The sequence below is a fragment of the Gymnoscopelus microlampas genome (assembly GCF_963454915.1).
Source record: "Gymnoscopelus microlampas genome assembly, chromosome: 4".
Classification (NCBI taxonomy): Eukaryota; Metazoa; Chordata; class Actinopteri; order Myctophiformes; family Myctophidae; genus Gymnoscopelus; species Gymnoscopelus microlampas.
In genome coordinates, this window is record NC_139941.1 from 33,146,128 (window position 1) to 33,167,494 (window position 21,367).

Below are 21,367 nucleotides of genomic sequence, written 5' to 3' on the forward strand. Positions count from 1 at the left end.
TACACATGTATTAGAGAGAGAACAAACAATGTTTTGGTCTTCAGATCTTCATCAGGTAAATCCCTGTATGACAATGAGAAGCCATTTTATGTACAGAGTGGTTGGCTCCCCACACAGGTAACCAAATAAATAACCTGCCGATCAGAGTGCTGCGCTCACACAGATATTGTATACAATTTTTCCGGACAAATGACAGGCAAAGCAAGCGTTTGGGCAGCATGTTTGGATCCATTCAAATCTGCGTTGACCAAGTGGTTTCTCAGATTTGTAACTCCTTGTATACCCCCTTCCTGTGGTCAGAGCCAGTGACATCTCCACCCACCCTACCCCTGTCCATCCATGAGCCAGTCCGATGTACCTGCTCCATGCAGGGGTCGGGCTTCTCCTGTCCCAGTGGGGTTGGAGGACGGCCTCCCCTCATGAAGGTGGTAACGGGGGACATTCTCGTGGACATCACCGGTCGAAATGTCTCCGAGTACCTCCTCTTTACCTCAGACAGAGTGCGCTTGCACAGGTGGGACTTTTGTAATTTAATATGCACAGATGTCAGAATCTGAATTATATAGGACTTTGTTTTAATAATGGTATGACTGTTATTGTGCACTTAATGATGATTTGGCTGCTCTCGGGGAAGTGCTATAAAGACTGCCCAGAATCACAAAGAATGTGTTTTATCTAATTTTATCTATAACATAGCCTCGTTCAAATCTTTATCTGATGTTTGTTTGTTTGTTTGTATGTATGTATACCGGAAGATCTATTTAACGGCACATTACTCAGTGTTTAAGAATTATTGCGGTCAACAGATTTATCTGTTCATGACTGATTGATAGATTGATTTTAATAGAATTCAAACAAGCACTCTTGACAACAGGAGGCCAAAAAGATCCAGAGGATAGCACTTAAAACATGTATTTCCACAGTGGTCCTGTACATAATAATAATACAAGCTGGTGTATACTTGTATGAAGAGCTTAGTAAAAGATTGATATTAGATTTTTTGCAGTTCATTGTATTCACTATCTTGCTTTGTATTTGCTGTTTGTAAACAGATATGGAGGTATAACAGTTGGTAACATACTGAAATCAATCCCAGCATCCTTTGGGAGGAAGATACCACCCATGGTTCGCAAGATAGCTGTTCGCAGATCAGCTCAGGTAAGATACACTAACTGTACAATGAATTACAAATAAAAACAATATTGCCATATAGGCTTTATTTTGTATTATATAATGATCCAATCATTTATAAATTACTTTAGTTTTACTCTAGTCAATATGGCCTCATTTGTCTTTGCGTTTAGCTGATCAAATAATGCAGTGGTTTATAAACTGGCAAATGTATTTCATTATGGTTCTTCTCTCAAGGATCCCTATTGATTTGTATTGTGGACATGTTTATTTGACCTTCATTAATAAAGCCCCTTGATACATTTTAAGAGCTGTGCATCCCTGGAGATCTCTGAAACATAAGCGCTTCCATTGTTTGAATCTGCCCTGTTTCTACACAGCAGTATCAGTACTAATTTGCCACTAAGGTTAAACTGAATCTATATTAAACATTATGCCAGTGTTGATATAAGATATCAGAAATACTTTAATACTTCTGACTGAGGAATGCCTGCTCCGGAATCATTATCATACTTGTGTTAACAAAAGCATTAAATCAACACTTTGTCGGCGACTATTAACACTTAAAACATAATTTGCTGTCTAGGTTCTATACAACAACAAGGGGTACCACAGCATGCCAACCTATCTCAACGTTCTTAACAATGCCATCCTTCGTGCCAACCTTCCTGCTTCCAAAGGCAACCCTGCTGCTTACGGTAATAATGTTTAAAATGTGTACTCTGTAAAATCATGTCCTGGAGCAAAACATACCAGAATCCTTTTCATCTTTTAAATCTCCCCATCCACACCTACATTTATAAACTTGTTGTTTGTCTTTTATTACATTAACCATTATTTTTTCCAGTTACACTTTTTATCTTGCCTGTTCAAACATGTTTTAAAATGTATCTTATGTTTGGTTTTGTTTGCTTACTATATCGCTACACTATCAAAACAATATAATAAGCATAATAAACAGTATAATAAGTTATTATGATAATTGCTGTGTATTAAAATAACATAATTAATGTTTTTGCTAATTTGAGGAATACAATGTAAAATAAAAAACTGAGTGTGTATTCTGTGCATGTGTTGATATTGCAGGCATCACACTGACAAACCACCCAATGAATAGAACAAGCGCCAGCCTGTCTTTGGACTACTTGTAAGTTATTTTCTTCTTGCCTTCACTGATGATGTCTTTGGTGCTGTTTAAACACCTCTCATTAGAAGAAATAAAGCACAACTTGTACATTATCTAACTCTGATTTCGCCTCTCCTCTCCTCTCCTCTCCTCTCCTCTCCTCTCCTCTCCTGTCCTCTCCTCTCCTCTCCTCTCCTCTCCTCTCCTCTCCTCTCCTCTCCTCTCCTCTCCTCTCCTCTCCTCTCTCCTTTACCTTTATCATGTGTATATCATATGTCTACCTTCAGGCTCCAGGGAACAGATGTGGTGATTGCCATCTTTATCATCGTAGCCATGTCCTTTGTCCCGGCCAGTTTTGTGGTTTTCCTGGTGGCAGAGAAATCCACCAAGGCCAAACACCTGCAGTTTGTCAGCGGCTGTGACCCGGTTATCTACTGGCTGGCCAACTATATCTGGGACATGGTGAGGGAGGAATTAGTGCATTGTGCATTGGTGTGTGGGGAAAGGGTGTGAGGCTGTTTGCATGTGTGTGTTATTTCTCTTCTACTCTTATGACCACCAAATGTCCTCCAATTTTATGTCAAATAAGCCTTAAAGGTGTATGAGGTAATAGTAGATGTTAACAGATATACAGTTGTTGCTTGTGATAGTGAGCAATAATATAAGACAACTTCTTCATAGTTTTGTGCATTGATAGTTTGCTGCTTATTTTGTACCTAAATCTGCTGTTTTCCCTGTTTCTGGGTTGAAAATCAATATTTGGCGCAACTCATTGGATATTTGCTCACACGGTACATTTGCTCCGCAGTGACGTAGGCAGTTTTTATTGATATTAATATATTTTTTATCACGGAGCACTGTTTGAATGCAGCTCTTGTTTGCCATAAAATGTTAGAAATAAATCCATAATGTACAGTCTAACCACTACCTCTGTCTCTCTATGTCTCTCTCTCTCTTCAGATGAACTACCTGGTTCCTGCCACGTGCTGCGTTCTCATTCTGTTTGTCTTTGACCTGCCGGCCTACACGTCCCCCACCAACTTCCCAGCCGTCCTCTCCCTCTTCCTCCTCTATGGGTGAGTGCTTTTCCTCGTTGTTTACCTCGCCCCTCCCTCGCCCCACTTGTAAAGTTTCTCAAGAGGAGATCTGGAGGAAAGTCACTGGATCACACCACCGCAGGCCCCCCAGCCCACCACCACACACCTCCCTTAACCCCCAGTGCCCTTATTGCCATGTCCTTATTTATATGTTAATCAATGACAACTAAAGCCAAAAAATAATAGAAACCCTCCTACATAACCTGAAAACGAAGATGCAAAAAAGAATAGGAAAAAGTCAGAGGCTGTGTAACCTTGATTACAGTTATGATCGCTTATGCATAATTCATAATCGCCCCTCCAAAATGCAATTTCACGGGACTCAAATGAATATTTGATGAATGTAAATTGAAAAGGCATATCATGGTGTCTTAGCCTATAGAAGCTTGAAAAGCTTAACATTCTTCTTTTCCCAGTTTATTGACGCAGTAAAGTGAGCGTTAATTTAATTCTGAGAGATTACACCCATTTGGGCCCATTTGCACACTCTCAGAGTTAAATTACCACTCAGGATTTGACATGCTCCTTCTTTGCTAAAAGCTCCTTTTTGTGACACCAATTTTGCAATTTTGTTGCTGCTGAATACTCAATGTGCTTTAAGCCATCGAAGGGAAAAGAAAAAACACAATGCTTAACTTTTTAGCCACTCAATTTCACAGTATTAATCTGTGAAAATGTACAATTTAGGCATTTAGCAGACACTCTAACCCAGAGCTTAGAATAAGCAGAGTAAGCATGAGCAGAGAAAGTGCCTCGAAGAAACTTGGATACCATGTAAACAACAAAACTCTGTCCATACAACATGCCATCTAAATCACATTCTTAACATTTGTGGAAATAAATAAACGGATATTTGGCAGATGGTTAAATAGACAGAATGGGTGGATGAACAAATTTAAGGAAGAATGGAAAGACAGACCAGTAAAAAATAATCTAATCTGTAATGTAATCTCATGTACCCAGGTGGTCTATCACTCCTATCATGTACCCTGCCTCCTTCTGGTTTGAAGTGCCGAGCACAGCCTACGTGTTTCTCATCGTCATCAACCTCTTCATCGGTATCACTGCCACAGTGGCCACCTTCCTTCTGCAGCTGTTTGAACATGACAAGGTCAGTGAAGCTCTCAAGAGTAAAGCTTGATTTATACTTCCATATACAATGGTGTCGATTACCGAAAATAGCTAATCTACAAACTCAAAACGCATCATGATGCGATGTGTAGTGAGCTTGTTTATCGCCGTATTTGTATTTTCAGCGAGCGACACTGTCATACGAGATATTACATTTAGCATAAGTAACTCTATATCACTAGATACATTACACTGTGAGGCATTTAACCGTTGTTTCTGTAGCTTCTACAGTTTTTTCTGTAGCTTTTCTGTACTTTTTTGTGTGTGTGTGTTGGGGTTGTCTTTGATTTCCACTTTCCAAATCACTTTTTTTTAATCTCCTTTCATGTCTACTTCAACGGATGCCATCCTGTTCTGCTGTAGGATCTGAAGAGAGTCAACAGCTACCTGAAGTCCTGTTTCCTGATCTTCCCCAACTACAACCTGGGCCATGGGCTGATGGAAATGGCCTATAATGAGTACATCAATGAGTACTACGCCAAAATAGGTGCATATTAATGTGTTTTATAGTTTCAAATAGGGCCGCAACAGTTAACCAAACTAATCATTTAATCGATTATAATTATTATTAATAATCTATCCCTATTATTTAGGGCATGTCGTTATAGGCGAAAAGTTTCAGAAATGTTGCCATGCATAGTATAAAAGTATAAAAATAGCTGATTGAATGATTTGTTGACATATAAACAACAAAAACACGCTTCTTGATAATTCGATAAATTGAAAAAGTAATCGATGGAATAATCAATAAGAAAATAATTGATAGTTGCAGCCTAACTCTGGAAGAACATAAATGGTGTTTCTCAGTTGAAACTAGGTCATGGGGTATTCTCACAGGACCATGGACTAAGAACAGTTCAGAGTAGACTTTATGGCATGCTGTTAAACAGAAGATGAATGTGTCCTCCAGGTCAATTTGACAAGATGAAGTCTCCGTTCGAGTGGGACATCGTGACCCGAGGATTAGTTGCCATGACGATCGAGGGCTTCGTTGGCTTCCTCATCACCATCCTCTGCCAGTACAATTTTCTCAGGAAACCTCAGTAAGTGTGTGTGTGTGTGTGTGTGTGTGTGTGTGTGTGTGTGTGTGTGTGTGTGTGTGTGTGTGTGTGTGTGTGTGTGTGTGTGTGTGTGTGCACGCACGCACTGCTCAGTTATCTGCCCAGATTTATGTGTACAAGATATTAATATGGTCTTTTTGGGGCGGTGTAGCCGCCCCCTATAAGTGAGTTTTGGACACCGACCAAAAAATTTGTGTACCCCCAACCCTTCCATTGTTAATGCAAATCGATACTTTTTTCATATCAGCCAATCACATTACAGCTAGTGTCATCACCACTAACTGTAATGTGATTGGCTGACTTTGCAAATTCAGGACTGTGATTGGCTAGCGAAACACATGACACATGTGCAGCCCTATGAATAGCAGTATGGACTTTAAAAAAAGTCACTTATCCTTTTTAGCGGCGCTAGCCGCTCTATACCTTTAGGTATAGAGCGGATATTAGCCCTCTATACCTGGCTTTTGCGTCAACGTTCTGATTGGTCAGGCTCGCCAAGGTTCTGATTGGTCAGGTCCGTCAACGTTCTGATTGGTCAGGCCCGCCAAGGTTCTGATTGGTCAGGTCCGTCAACGTTCTGATTGGTCAGGCCCGTCAAGGTTCTGATTGGTCAGGTCCGTCAACGTTCTGATTGGTCAGGCCCGTCGAGGTTCTGATTGGTCAGGTCCGTCAACGTTCTGATTGGTCAGGGAAGGGAACTATTCATGACATCAATATTATATCATGAATACAAAATTAGATGGTTTATATAAACTGTAAAAGTCCGGAACATAAACACTCTGGGTACGGCTTATAAATTGTATAGATTATTTCATAACACATACATATCTTTCTGGTACCACATGTATACACACGGACACACAAAGTTTATTTTTTAGGTACCCACTCTATCAGCTATGACAGATCAGTTTTTGCCACTTACCTTGGAATGCATTTGGTGATTCGCTTCCAATGGCACTATTTAGTGCCACTGGAAGCCTTGAAATAAATTTACAGAGATTTAATATTGTTTCTCTAGTATTTCTCTGTGTGTACGTATGTCCGTGTCTATGTCCAGGTGTATGTCCATCCTTATGTTCGTCCTCTGTATTCTTATTAACTGGGGTATAAACTGATATTGATATTATATATTAGATATTAATATTGAAACACATATCTATGACAAAATGTATCAAAGGCGCCGCTACCTTCACACAGGTGTGATTTTTTTAAAGTGAGTCATGTTGTGATGACCACACACCGCCCACCTCACACTGGGTGTGATTTTTAGCGGCGCATATTAGCCCTCTATACCTGGCTTTTGCGTCAACGTTCTGATTGGTCAGGCTCGCCAAGGTTCTGATTGGTCAGGTCCGTCAACGTTCTGATTGGTCAGGTTCGCCAAGGTTCTGATTGGTCAGGTCCGTCAACGTTCTGATTGGTCAGGTCCGTCAACGTTCTGATTGGTCACTATTCATGACATCACTATGTTACTATTTTTAAATTTACAGAGATTTAATATTGTTTCTCTAGTAGAAACACATATCTATGACAAAATATATCAAAGGCGCCGCTACCTTCACACAGGTGTGATTTTTTATTGTACATTGAGGGTTATTACTCGGTTTAAAACAAACAAATAAAAGACTCCTTACACCCAACCAGACCAAAGTGGTTTGAACCGACTGGTGACCGATGGTGTCATCCTTAGATCCTCTTACTCTCAATATTGGGGCTAAAAAGGAGAAATGGGGGATTATTCTGTATTGCATAATAAACTAGAATAAAAGGCCACGAGGTTCACCAACCAAAATCTGTAGACTTCAGTTCATCCTACAATATGAGATAACTTGTTGGCAAAATTATCTTGTTTGGGACCAAAGAGTTTGACGGACGGACGGACGGACCATCCAACTGACATTGCCATACTTGGGAGGATCCTCCATCTTATAGTGTGGTCATGTTAGGGAACAAACTCAGATATAACAAGCGTTTCTTGTTCATGTGGTACTGTATAAAAACTGCTTGATTTAGTGTACTAGGCATTCATCTATAATACCTTAAGGCATTAATCTAGTTTTTCCTTCAACTCGGTCAGGAGTGTGGAGTTGAAAATACGTTTAATGTAAGTTATGGCAGTACTATGCTCAGTGTTGGCTGACTGAAGCATAGCCTTATGGGTTTGTTTCTGAGTGACTTCCAGATGATTAGCAGCTGATCACATCACACACATTCATACAAGCTGTCCTGATGTTTCTTCAGGAGAGTGCCAGTGAGCTGCCAACCGATAGAAGATGATGATGTGGATGTAGCCTGTGAGCGGCGGAGGGTGCTGCGAGGAGACGCTGACAACGACATGCTGAAGATTGACAACCTCACCAAGGTACACGACACAGAGAACAGCATGCCTCATGTCATGCTGCGTGCTCTAACTTCTTGTTGTAAACAAAACAGGTGACAGAATAGATGCTGTAAGGCAGTGATTCTCAACCTTTTTAACATCAAGGACCCCCAGTTGCGCACCCGGGAGCACTTGCCAGATGTTGTGATTGGTGTGAACGCTACATACCGTTCCCGGGAACGGATCACCGTACCGTACCCGGGAACGCCTGGGAGATAGTCTGGGGTCCGATTGATGCGTATTCTGGTACGGAGCACTGCAATATGAAAGCCATCCGTACCAAAAGAAGGAAGTGGACTGCTAATCATATATCATTGTCTCCGCCAGGAGAGTTTGTTTTCACTTTCCGTCAGCCAAGCAAACATTGGTCGAGCCTCACGTGACACTTGACAATACGGTGAAATAGTGTGATCTGATTGGCTAGTGACATATAATGGGCTATAAGTACATGTGTCACTTTGAAAGAGTCTTTGCCTCTTTCAAAGTGAGGTAAGACAGGAATAATCACTAAATGGCTGAGAAATGGCGGATACTGTAACAATTGGATAGGACACTTACACAGACAGGACAGATAAGGGCACTTACACAGACAGGACGGATAGGACACTTATACAGACAGGACGGATAGGACACTTATACAGACAGGACGGATAGGACACTTATACAGACAGGACGGATAGGACACTTATATAACAGGACGGATCTTTTGTAAGAATTAGAACATAAGAGAACATGTTCTAATTCTTAGAACATAAGAATTAGAACATTCCCAACATTCCCAACACAAGTCTGCTGGCGGAGACTTGTGCTCCGAGGAGCACTTTTTCTAGTTTATATTATTTTGGTTATCTCTGGGACCCCAATTTTACTACACTGTAAAATCCTCTGTGTTAATTTAACACATTTAACAGCCACAGCCACAAATGAGCAGTGTGTGTGTGTGTGTGTGTGTGTGTGTGTGTGTGTGTGTGTGTGTGTGTGTGTGTGTGTGTGTGTGTGTGTGTGCGTGTGCGTGGTAGGTTTACAAATCAAGGAGGATGGGTCGCATTCAAGCTGTGGACCGGTTGTGTCTGGGCGTGCGTCCAGGTGAATGTTTTGGCCTGCTGGGGGTGAATGGAGCGGGGAAGACCACCACGTTTAAGATGCTTACGGGAGATGAAAGTACCACAGGAGGGGAGGCTTTCATAGATGGAAACAGGTAAGACAACTGATTTCGGTGGTGGACACAGTGCTCAGCACCAGTGCTTGAGGGCAAATATTAGTTAATTACAAGTGGAAGTTCCTCATTCAAATTTGTACTTGAGTTAAAGTACTGGAGTGCTTTTAAAAACAGAAAATAATAAATGAATAAATAAATGTGACCTGACTTGACTTAAAGCTGCAATGTGGACCTTTATAATTAATGAATAAAGTGATATTTTAACCAATCTGCATGGCAGAGTCTGTTAATACAATATTAACTAGCACATCTGCAGTGGTTGAAGGCGTCTCGGCCTAGACCCTGGTGTTGAGTAGGACACCTACTGGTTGACAAGTAGTACTGCCGGAAGGTTATGTGTGCAATGTCTCCCCTGGACAAGTGGGGATGTGTTCTTGGTTGATTCTTGGAGATTTGAATCCCAGGCAGGACATACAACATCAACCATATTTGTCAACAATAATCATGTTTCTCAGCACATTCTCACTTAAGTTGCCATGGACTTAAGTTTAAATCCAAAGATATACTGCAAATCATCACCAATGCCAGAGGTAGAGCAGATTAAACTATTCACTATATAGTATCTTTATATGACAGATGATTAATTTAGTTGAATTTGACAAAATCCTTTACTGATGTACAATGTAAAATGTTTGTAATGAATATCTTTTTTGGAGGAGTAATACTCAGTAATAATAGATTGCAACCTCTGTTCCTGTTCCAATAAATAAGACGTACTGGGTAAAAAACCCTGTGTAATAATTTTCAAGCGTGCCAACACTTTCAGAACATAAACCGTAGAATCCTCAGTGTTCATTTATTGAATACCAGAACGTTCGGTACAAGCGGCCCCCTTGGTGAGAACAGTCAGTCCCTGTGAGGCGGAACACTCACTTCGCTTGTTTCTATTCCCTGAGAACAGTCGGCACTCTGCCATACATATTAGCGAGGCAGAGAAGCCTGGAAGATGATGCAGACTAACATATGTAAATAAAGAATTCTGGCTGACTCAGACAGCAATTTGTCCAATCTGCACCGTAAAATCAGTGTTATTTTAACTCTGAGAGTGTACAAATGGAACCAAATGGAAATTGAATTGGCAGAAAACGTGCATTTAGTAAAATATCTCCACTTTTCCACATTAGTTGCATACACATTCGGGAAATATTAGATTGTGAATATTTAGAGAAGACATTTACATATTACAGTCTAAGTATGATCACCTTATTTGGTGTCATGTTGTCAGGCACGTGCACACAGACCGAGAATGCAGCATTTAGGCGTACTTTAGTGAAAGACACGCAAATGCCCCCTTTCCATGCCGGCCGAGTGGGTTTTGGTGGCCAGAAATACGTGGGTCTGACCGTTCCGAGGTCGCAGCATTTGACAGGGTCCGACTAGGTTGTTGTACCGACCGTTCTGGTTTCCCATTTATCCATTTGTAAGTTACTGAGAATGTCCCCATGTAACCAAATTACCCTTACCATAACTAACAGTCTGGATTTTTCGGTGTGTGTGTGTGTGTGTGTGCGTGTGCGTATGCGTGCGTGTGTGCGAGTGCTTGCGTGTCTATGTAGTATCTTGAAGGAGCTGTTGCGTGTACAGCAGAGCATCGGTTACTGTCCCCAGTTTGATGCTCTGTTTGAGGATCTGACTGCCAGGGAGCATCTGGACCTCTACACACGCCTGCGTGGTATTCCCTGGAAAGACCAGGACAGGGTTGGTCTCTCATTCTTGCTCTTTCTCTCTCTCACACATATTGTATATTTAGTCAGCCTGTGTGTATATATACTGTACATACACTACAATCTCTAGTGTATGTTGCCTTCGTTATTCAGGTAGTCCAGTGGGCTTTGGAGAAACTGGAGCTGACCAAGTATGCAGACAAGCCAGCTGGAACCTACAGTGGTGGGAACAAACGCAAACTCTCCACTGCCATCGCCCTGATTGGATATCCCTCCCTCATTTTCCTGGTAGGAGACTCACAAGTGCAAGTATTGCGTGTCCAAGTTATTCGATTTGGTGACAAACTATGCAGGATATACAGTTATAAACCAACAGTATACGAACACAAAGTAATGTACGGTCATAATTCTGTCTAGTTATAAGTTACATCAGGGGAGGGGTCCAGTCCTACCCACGGGATGATTTTGAAGATAAAATAGAATTCATGACCATTTTATTCTGTATCTATACGACAGCCTGCTGCACCAGCAGCTTGTTGTGTGTAGGTACTTAAGAAAACAATAGACTAGGGGTGCAACAGTTAATCAAACTAATCAATGTTATAAGTAAATAAGTTATCTTTTAATTGTCCAATTTGTTTTAAAATAGCAAAAATAGCAGATCTGCAAGCTCACAATGCATCGCTATGTTGTTGCGACACTGTTGTACAATCCTACTATAAATGTGAGAAATCTCTGTCCGTCTGTTTGGGTAAAAGGGTAAAAGACATCGCTCTCAAAACACCATCAATAATAAAAAACAAAATATACATTATTTATACACATCCTCAGGCCTCAACAGTGCATGCATAATGCAGGACAAAATAAATAACAAGAGTACACACAGTGCCCATGTCAGATTGTATCCTTACTGTAATGAATCATATATGGGCATAAAAGGGACACAGACAGACAGATGGGTACACCGGGTATTGCGTTGCCAGGTGGGCATACATTTCCAACTTGTCACGTTCCTGAGTAGGCCGGAACAGGCACCGGTCTAGTGAAGTATAAAATAAGACTTAAGTGGTTAATCAGACTGATCGATTTAGGCGATTATAAAAACAATAATTCAATTCTTTGTCATGTCAATTTGTTCATATATAAACATTTTAACAAACACTGTTTGTGATCACATTGTGTGTGGGTCATCAGGATGAACCCACCACAGGCATGGACCCCAAAGGCCGGAGATTCCTCTGGAACTTAATCCTTGACATCATCAAGACTGGACGCTCTGTAGTGCTGACATCACACAGGTGAGACAACCTTTCTGAAAACGTATCTGTCTTGAAAAATAATCTTCACTACTATTACTTCAAATGCCAAATGTTGAATTGAATTCTATGCAGAATTATTTTATTAACCTGCCATTTTGATGAAACAGCATACAATATTGTAAAATAATTCAGATTATTCCACTTCGAAGAATATAATCCCTTTAGATTCAAGAAAACTATTGAAAACAAATAGATTTTCATTGGAACCAGTGAATTGTCATCATTTAAAATCTTTTTACTTAAAGGGTATGAAACCTTTGCTGATTTTTTGTTTGTTTTCCATTTCAGGTTGAAAACTAGAGCAGATTAAAAATATGGCAGGCTAACAAGCAACACATCTGCAGCTACTAAAATTAATAATGGGAGTGTTAGATTTAGGTGTGCCAATGTCTAACACACCCATTTGATTAGCTGCATCTGTGTTGCTTACATCAGGTGTACTATAGTCTGCTTATGCAGAATGCCATGTTTTTACCCGCTCTAGTTTTTAACCTAAATTGGAAAACAAGCTGCCAGGGTTTCATTCCCCTTTAATCCAAGATCAAAGGAAGGTCACATTTTGCAGTGTAATCTGTCTCTATAATGTTGAAGTCAGTCTTTGCTTTCTTCTTTTGTCTTCACTCTTCAGCATGGAGGAATGTGAGGCTTTGTGCACCAGACTGGGAATCATGGTCAACGGTAGATTCAAGTGTCTGGGCAGCATCCAACACCTTAAGAACAGGTTTAAGCCCAGTACTTTGTATTCTATTTGTGTTTGTATTCGTTCCCTGCAGAGATCAATATAGTATTAGAGAGCTAAATGCTCTCTGTGGACAAATTATCTCTAGCAGTACAGAAGGTAGGATAACAAGATGGGGTCTTGGCTCAGGGTCATGGCTCCCATGTGGCCAGTCTATGACGTAACTATCTATGACATATGACTCCATATTTGGACAAGTTTTCAGCCTGATCTGAATGCCATTGACTTCTGTTATAACATTTATGTTAAACATTTCAAAATATATAAAACTATTGTGAAACAATACAGTATATGTGGAGGTACGTCCTTGGCCTACTGCTGGTGCGCTAAAGCAGTTTGTATTATTAGTCCCGGACAAACAGACAGACAGATACTGTTCTAGACGGACCATAAAAGCCAACAAGCCAATGTCTTTTGTTTTCTTCTGTGTATATACTATACATGGAACTAGAGTGGTGAAAGACTTGCACACCACTAAATAATTTAAGGATGACTCCTTAGACACAGACTAGAAAAGTGAACTTTTTTCTTTAGTTCTTTTACAAGTGCATGAGTGATACGAGGACAAACGTTCCTGTCATAAGATCATCGATGGTCAGTTAATAGTTAATAGTTTTTGAGACCACCGCACCTGCAATCAACCTTGTACTAAGGACAAAGAAAGGTGCAACAGTCTACCCTGGACCATATGCTATACATAGAATAACCATGTATATTATGCACAGTTTATAATGTTTGGACTCCTGCTTGGGTGGCTCAGGTTTGGGGATGGCTACATGATCACAGTGAGAACCAAGAAAAGCTCCAGTGTCAAGGAAGTGGTCCGATTCTTCAACAGGAACTTCCCAGAGGCTGTACTGAAGGTAGACAATGATAGATCGCTTTGTAGCTCGCTCATCTGCAAAGGAAATTTGAATATTCACCTATGTAATATAAAGTATAGTTTTTATTTTAGTTCAGTATAACTTTTTATTTTGGATGCTTTTATCCTAAGTGCCTTATAAGGGAATCCATTTTAAGTATGGGTGGTCCCAGTGGGAATGGAACCCCTTATCCATAATCATTGAGTTTTATGTTAATTAATCAAATTATACCAGTCTACCAATTAGTAGAAATGTGAACACCAACAAGGTGACTGGCATATCAGTATATTTCTGATGAGAGATTTAAGTCAGTTTTTTTCCCTCCAATGTTGTTTTTCACTTGTTTTTCAAGTCCAAAGTGTCCACTTTTGTTCTTCCTCGTTAAGGAGCGCCACCATACCAAGGTGCAGTATCAGCTGAAGTCAGAGCGCCTGTCCCTGGCACAAGTCTTCAGTAAGATGGAGCAGGTGGTGGAGGTACTGGGCATCGAAGACTACTCCGTCAGCCAGACTACTCTCGACAACGTGAGTCATCTTTCAGACGCTGCATTTAGTTGTTATGCCCTCAGTCCCTGCCAGACAATCAAAGATCCAACCACAGCCTCTTTTAAAAAACAATTGTTGAAATAATATCGCAACAGCAAAACTGTGGACCTGTACATATGGTTTATACCCCTGTTATTATGGCCATTCTGACTTTCCATAGGGTGCATTAATTCAGGCACATGTCTTTGTTTGATTCCATAGGGTGCATTAATTCAGACAGATGTCTTTGTTTGGTGTCATTCCTGTATGAACGACAAGCAAATAGATTTCCCTAACGGCTCATCCCTGATTCTGCGACATTCTCTTACTCTTCGTTCCCAGGTGTTTGTGAACTTTGCAAAAAAGCAGAGCGACAACCTGGAACAGCAGGAGAGTTCTCCCCCCAGTGGCGGCCAGTCGCCACTGCAGCGTATCCTTAGCTTGCTCAAGCCTCGGCCTGCAAACACAGAGCTCAATGCCCTGGTTAGTGAAGAACCAGAGGAACTGGAGAGTGATGATGATGAAGGACTAATCAGCTTTGAAGAGGAAAGGGTGAGAGCAGGTCTACTTTGTATCACTACTATGAAGTAAAACAACTGAAAAGTAATGAAAAACATTCATTTTGTGTTTGACAGATGGTAGATATGAAATACGTATGTAAGGGTACATGTGCCTGCAATGTTGAATGACTGTTACACTAGTGAAGGGGCTGAGGAATGGTCAATTATTTTTGACTGAAAGGAGGATGAATATGATGATTTTCATGCCAACAGACATTTTGTCTTAATAGGTATTATTGTTTTCATACCAGATACGTTATTAAGAAATCTTGACCTGGCGCTGTGTGTGTGTGTGTGTGTGTGTGTGTGTGTGTGTGTGTGTGTGTGTGTGTGTGTGTGTGTGTGTGTGTGTGTGTGTGTGTGTGTGTGTGTGTGTGTGTGTGTGTGTGTGTGTGTGTGTGTGTGTGTGTGTGTGTGTGTGTGTGTGTGCGTGCGTGCGTCTGTGCATGTGTGCCTGCATGACAGGTGCAGCTCTCCTTCAACACAGACACGCTCTGCTGAGAAAAGAAGAGGCTCAAGTACCAGGCAGACATTAGCGGGGTCTGACTGGAACAGGGGAACCAGATGTAACCAGAAAAAAGACAAACATTTGAAAGACCTCTGAGACGAGGAAGAGAGGAATGTACCTACCTGTTCATTGTAAACCGTGATGAGGACCAAAGCTTTCTGTGCCGTGGAATGTAGGGACCCAGTACTGCTACAGTATTTCAGCCTCAAATTCTTTGCCATGGGAGGGACTGAGGGTTTTTTTTAGACTCCAGTATGAGGGCGGGATGCAGAGCGACAAAGATAATGGCCTGTGAAGCTGACCCCTTGCTGTGTCACCGAGCCTGCCATGGTCCGAGGCTGCGGTGACAGAGACAGGCCACTGTAGGAAAGACACACCACGATAGCGAGAATGCTTGCATTTAGAATGAAGATCTAGTCTCGGAATGTTCCCTTATTTATTTCCTTAAGAATGTAAATCGGTAGATGGCTGAATGATCTGATTTGACTCTCCGATGATGTCAGCAAAACCACGTATCATTCCTGATATGACCTCCTTTGGGTTAAAACATTTATCCCAGCGTTTGATGCCGTGGGCTCATTTTTTCCAATTGTTCAAACGCGTTCCCTGCCAAAGTGGTCTTGTGTTAAGTAGATATGGCCCGTGTACCAAAACTTTGACCTGCCTTGAGAGCATGCTGTGATGAATCGAGTCAAATCAAATGTCATCATGTCATAATACAGTCTATTTTTATGTGGGAAGGCGAAAGAATGATTTTATTTTGGATATCAACACTCAGCTGCAGACTGTGATTTATTTCGCAATAATAGAAGGTTTATAGCTAAATGCACTTTGGGAAGTGCCAAGTTTTGACACAGAGCATTGTTGATGGCATTTTCCTATGGAATCACTTGACTGTCAAAGAAGAAGAGGGATGTTTGCTCCTGGGTTTGTCTTATTTTGGAGAGTGACTTTGGAATGGTTATGGTCCAGATGGTGCCTCCCCTTGCACCAAGCCTACTACTTATTTTGCCACTGTACATTTTCTGTCTCTCTTTGGCTCTTTCTACTGAATGCTGTCCTCTTTTGTGCTTTTTACATATTGTCATGATCTGGATTCTGCCAAGATGATCTCCTTCTCACCGGACACAGTGTAACAATAGTATATTTTACAGTTATCAACGTTATAACTGAAGTCATAAAAACTGAAGTTCTCAATTTATCCAGTGCTCTCTTTACAGGATGCTCAACTAATAACTGCACTACCATCACTGTGATACTTAAGAGAACTCTCAGATTATGTGTATAAATATATATTGTTTCAACTTGGGAAGTACACAAGTTAAGGTTATTTATACTTGGTCGTACGACAGTGTCACTCGCTCAAGATTTTCTGCAAGCAACACTCGTACAGTCAAGTATGAATTAGGTTTTATGATTTTCATTTTGTGGAGGGATCTAATGGAATGTTAGGGGTACATTTGTGAAATATCCACATTAAGGCAAACATCAATGTACTTTCTTGGCTCTGTATGTTGGCATGTGATTCACAACTGGTCTCTCATATGAGGTGTATGTTTTGTGATAATTCAGTTATAACCATGTCTTACTCCTCTTCAAAATGACTATGTTTAACTACGTCACCGATCATTTGGGTCAAATTTCTGTGCTTCTGTTTGGGCTTTTTCTTTCATTTCCTACATGAAGGGGTTTTCATTAAACAAGAAAATTGACTGTTGTAATTTATTTAGTTTCGGGGTGTTTTTTAATATAAAAAGATTGGGTGAGTTATGTCGCTGACGTCTCGGGGCAACATTGCTGTTATTTTTTAAGTCGTTCTGATATAAAATCCAAGAGCAGTGTAAAAAAAAGTTGACTCAGACAGCTATGACCATAACGCTCTAATTTATGACTAATTTATACTCCATAGTACGTGGTTGCTTGCCGAAAATAACTGCTTTTCAAGCAAACAGTGGGTCACGGTGCCGCACATTATTAGCTAGCTTGAAAATCTGTTCTAGTCGGCAAGCGACACTGTCGTGCGATTGAGTGTAAATTAGGCTTTAGAGTTCTGTGAACCTTACCCTCAATTGAATAGCTGTTTTTTATGGCGTTTCATTTAGGACAGGTTTTGATTTAGATTTTGTTAATCATCTATCTATGATAGGCCTACACGAATGGCAAAGCCTTTAACTTCCTCCCTGTAAAATGTAAAAGAAAAAGGTTCAGGGATTCTGCCATTTCAGTCTAATAACAGAATTGATCATATCAGTAAATGTATTATGGAATTAAATGACTTAAGAGGTAGCTTATGACACCAGCAACTATTGGAGTTAGGTGCAATCGTTAAAGACAATTCTTGATAATAACCTCAAAATATTGGGGTGTTTAATTTCGCTCTGAAGCAAAGGCTTTGGAATGTGTCCTGTGTATGTGTGTGCATAAGAACATGGATATATCTATATATTTATATTTTATGAATGTCTGTAAACATTTTTCTGCTGTAAAGCATCTGTTTGAATTAATTCTCATTTTGACTTAACGTTTGAGCCTGTGTCTGATTAAACAGTTGTTTCTGAACTCCGTTCTGCATTGGGTGGGTGTACTTTTATCTTATTTTCCTGTCCTTCCTCCCGCTTACACCCGGCCCGGACGGCTGGCATAGCGGTCCAGGCACCTAGGCTGCTAATGCAGCCTGACAGCGTGTCGCGGGACCTCTGCTGCGTGTCACTCCCCATCTGACTCTCCCCATTTCCTGTCAGTCTACTGTATACTATCAATAAAGGCAAAAAAAAAAAAAAAAAGCCTTACACTCATACAGAGTGAGGGCGTGGATGGGTGACAGGCTCACTGTGATGAACACACTGTGTCCTTGACTGCTAACGGCATTGGAATGGATGTTATTGGAATGAATCCTAGCACTATCGGCCTAACAACATTAAAGATAGAAAATGATACTTAAGGGGCACTACTCATTCTGTGTCTCATTGGTGGGCTGTGGACAGTTCAGAAACCTGTCTACTACTAATGACAGTTTCTCTTCCTGGAAAGTTTGCATGCTATAATAGAAGACATTGTCCCCAGTCCCCCTCTGAGACACAGATCAAGTTGACAAAAATTGTAACATGTTTTAATGAGCATTAGGAATAAACTAACAATTATGGATTAATTTGACCGTGAATGATTATCAAAACGTTTATTACAAAATGTTATTTTCCATTCATACAGTATACATTATCCATCAAATAACAAAGCTAGATTATGTTTTTACAACCATGGACAAAACAAAGGATTGTACAGACATTATCCATTTACATCTGATGCTTTAAAATCATAAGCCATTAATTGTTCATGTTTGTTTACAGTCAGGGACAGGGTCAGGCAACAAGCCACTTTGCTTTCCAGGTGGTAGCCAGCGGCTTTCTGGTAGTTTTAATTCAGGTCTAGAATAGAATAGAATCATGCTGTCCATACATGGTCTACCTCTGTGGGCTACCTCTGGTTTGATTAAAAATCTGGTACAACTAGGCTATCAAGCCATCTGCTCAAATGAGAGAGATGCTTTTAAAAGAAGTGCATTTATTACAATAGGCTGATAAATTGGATATTAAAATACAATTTAAGAATACAGTACATTTAAGTTTTCATTCCAATCAATTCTTAAAATGGAGTAATTGCATGATGGGGATTGCAGAAGAGGCTTTAAAATAGGTTGCAATGGTACAATGTTGTGTTACAGATTAAAAGCTCATTTGTGAGCTGTATAGTGATATGGGTGTTATAAACAATCCCTTGTTTTGCTTTAAAAATTAATCATCTGAGTCTGCATCATCAAAGGCCACTCCGGTAGCATCACGTTTTCTGAAAGATAACAAAACAAAGGTTATCTCTTGTCCAAATGTTCAAAAATATGACAAAAATTCTATGACATTTTTTATTTACTGAAAGTAAAGTTATTACCTCTTAGTTCCAGGGTTGATGAGGCTATCCCCAGGATTGCGCTTCTTAGAACTCACATGTTGGCCAGTCTTTTGTGGTGTCCTGGGCTCAAACTCTGTAAGACACTCACTGTTAGCCAGACTGCAATCCCTTACCTTCTACTGCTTTGAAATGATACATCTACAGTAGAACTGTAGGCCTACCTGTTTGTCGTCTTTGCTGGTTTTTCATCGGACTGACTGTGGGGACAGCCACTGGAAAAAGAGCATAGCTGATGATGTCACAAACAGGCCAAAAAACGTTTTGCCAACCAAGCTCATCAATTCTGACGATAAAGTGTCCCTTTGAAGTCTAGCTGGTTAGCAGACTTCAACCATAGTGGCTGAGAGGAGACATAGCCAATGTTAAATTGTCCAGAATGAAGTTGATGGTTGTTCATTTACCATCCTTGGTATTAGGCAGTGTATAGCAGTGGTTCTCTAATGTTTTAATTTCAAGGACCCCTAGTTTGGTATGCATTAATCCACGGACCTCCATAACTCTGGGTGTGTACAAGTGTACACTCTCAAGAGTTACAAACCTGTAAGGATCAATTTAGTTCCTAACCGTCAGTCATTTTGTTGGGGACCCCCTGGAACCACCTGATTTCGAAGCCGGTGCTGGAACCCACTCCCGGAGCCTACTTTGAGAACCACTGCCGTATAGACCGATGCAAATTATCTGTACGCTATCCGAAGACATTATTAAACTTTTTGGTCAAAAAGTTCAAGTTCATAAATCAAGGGCAAGGTCCAAATTACATAATCACTTATATCTCAGGTAAAATGGCATATTTTGACAATGACAGTGTTGGCAGAGGGACAGGTATGCCCCCTACTCAGTGTAATCTTTCTAGGTTATCAAGTGTTGGTTTAAGGGGTGATTCATATTCCTCGCTAAATCAAGATGCACATTGGGGCCCTTGAAGTACTAGAATACCTGTGTTGTTTAAGTGTTTAATGTCATCAGACAGTCTGAACAGCAGCTCCTTCACTTCATCCCTGGCCTCTGAGGCCTCCAACCTGGGTAGATTTAGACTAAAGTCCCCTGAGCTGGAGCCCATGTGGAGCTCTGCACCGGTGTCTTCCACTGATACAGACAAGCTCTCACTACAGCATGCAGACCTGTGGAAGGAGACGAGAGGGGATGTTCAAATGCTTATTTATATGTGGAAAGGTTCACAGGTGGGACTGTTTTGCATTGACCAGAAGGCCAGGACCCAGCTTTGGACACAATCACACCTGTGAGTTCATAGATTAGAATTGATTATATCATTATTTATTATATTGATTATTAGATAGATACCTGTATTGATCCTATGGGGAATAGATAGATAGATTAATCTAACTAACCTGAGTTTTAGAAGGTAATCCTCTGTAGATTTCAAGGAAAGCTTCTTTCTCTGAAAACAGATTTAATTAATTAATTAAATTATTAGATTTAAGGCCTAATATTCTTCAATGATTGCTACAAAAGCTGTGGATATACAGTCATTTGGGCATAAACAATGAATTGAAGGTAGATATTATATCATGTATACTTAACATTATTTTATTTTTTAAAAGGCAATTTAACATTGAGGTGCCCAACCTGTATCCTAGCACACCACAATAAAATCACATGAAATCCAGCATTCTTCCAGCAACCAACTTACACACAGGCTCAGTGTGTATTCCGTAAAGTCGATGCCCCACACAGCAGATGAGTCTGTGACGCTACAACAACAAAACAAAACAAAACATGTTTTCGTGACAATGAAAACACCACGACTTTTGTTTTAAGGCAGTGACTATTCATTTATTTTCTAAATACACGCACCACCGCCGCTGACTCACCATAGACGTAATGTTCCAGATTTCCTGCGTGTATAACATATGTATTTAGACTGGCTCTTTTTGTCCACAACAGCGTGGCATACGTTTTGTCCATCCATGTTTCGTGCTATTGTTAGCGATAGCTAGCATCCACCTTCAAGTCATGTATATTTGTACGACACTGTTTAAATACCGGACACATGTGACGTAACTACAAGCTACACATTATTCTGCCTACACATCTACACATACGTTATGTCCAGCCTTGTATGAG

General features: G+C 40.5%; 2 protein-coding genes across 5 annotated transcripts in view; one reads left to right on the forward strand and one right to left on the reverse strand.

Moving 5' to 3' along the window:
• Nucleotides 1-17,853, forward strand: part of abca2 (ATP-binding cassette, sub-family A (ABC1), member 2) — a 100,707-nt gene extending 82,854 nt beyond the window's left edge. For 2 of the 3 annotated variants that reach the window (XM_084054243.1, XM_084054241.1), the window contains 19 exons: nucleotides 301-514; nucleotides 1,053-1,158; nucleotides 1,718-1,829; nucleotides 2,218-2,278; nucleotides 2,545-2,719; nucleotides 3,218-3,333; nucleotides 4,318-4,465; nucleotides 4,849-4,972; nucleotides 5,396-5,528; nucleotides 7,788-7,908; nucleotides 8,946-9,124; nucleotides 10,702-10,843; nucleotides 10,963-11,097; nucleotides 12,004-12,107; nucleotides 12,757-12,849; nucleotides 13,628-13,730; nucleotides 14,117-14,254; nucleotides 14,597-14,806; nucleotides 15,280-17,853. In XM_084054243.1, the coding sequence (XP_083910369.1) occupies nucleotides 301-514; nucleotides 1,053-1,158; nucleotides 1,718-1,829; nucleotides 2,218-2,278; nucleotides 2,545-2,719; nucleotides 3,218-3,333; nucleotides 4,318-4,465; nucleotides 4,849-4,972; nucleotides 5,396-5,528; nucleotides 7,788-7,908; nucleotides 8,946-9,124; nucleotides 10,702-10,843; nucleotides 10,963-11,097; nucleotides 12,004-12,107; nucleotides 12,757-12,849; nucleotides 13,628-13,730; nucleotides 14,117-14,254; nucleotides 14,597-14,806; nucleotides 15,280-15,315 (2,450 nt within the window). In that variant the 3' untranslated portion in view covers nucleotides 15,316-17,853. The remainder of the gene's footprint in view (nucleotides 1-300; nucleotides 515-1,052; nucleotides 1,159-1,717; nucleotides 1,830-2,217; nucleotides 2,279-2,544; nucleotides 2,720-3,217; nucleotides 3,334-4,317; nucleotides 4,466-4,848; nucleotides 4,973-5,395; nucleotides 5,529-7,787; nucleotides 7,909-8,945; nucleotides 9,125-10,701; nucleotides 10,844-10,962; nucleotides 11,098-12,003; nucleotides 12,108-12,756; nucleotides 12,850-13,627; nucleotides 13,731-14,116; nucleotides 14,255-14,596; nucleotides 14,807-15,279) is intronic. The other variant, XM_084054242.1, reaches the window with a different exon arrangement.
• Nucleotides 17,854-18,488: 635 nt separating this feature from the next.
• Nucleotides 18,489-21,357, reverse strand: paxx (PAXX non-homologous end joining factor). 2 transcript variants are annotated; one of them, XM_084054331.1, is made up of 7 exons: nucleotides 21,115-21,357; nucleotides 20,934-20,994; nucleotides 20,632-20,681; nucleotides 20,225-20,403; nucleotides 19,444-19,497; nucleotides 19,262-19,355; nucleotides 18,489-19,162 (listed from the first exon to the last, which is right to left on the reverse strand). In XM_084054331.1, the coding sequence occupies exons 1-7, from the start codon at nucleotides 21,210-21,212 to the stop codon at nucleotides 19,111-19,113; spliced, it is 588 nt and encodes a 195-aa protein (XP_083910457.1). In that variant the 5' UTR covers nucleotides 21,213-21,357; the 3' UTR covers nucleotides 18,489-19,110. The 2 variants fall into 2 exon arrangements, with proteins under 2 accessions (XP_083910457.1, XP_083910456.1); XM_084054330.1 differs by having other exon boundaries at nucleotides 19,444-19,494; nucleotides 20,219-20,403.
• Nucleotides 21,358-21,367: the final 10 nt, after the last annotated feature.

Bases quoted from the DNA above. Each gene is read 5' to 3' on its own strand.
- paxx (XM_084054330.1), bottom strand. From the start codon at position 21,212: ATGGATGGACAAAACGTATGCCACGCTGTTGTGGACAAAAAGAGCCAG. The intron at 20,404-20,631 runs GTTAGTTAGATT...CTCCTTCCACAG, and splicing joins GATTACCTTCTAAAACTCAG to GTCTGCATGCTGTAGTGAGA. The intron at 19,495-20,218 runs GTATTCTAGTAC...CTCTTTTTCCAG, and splicing joins TAAACACTTAAACAACACAG to TGGCTGTCCCCACAGTCAGT.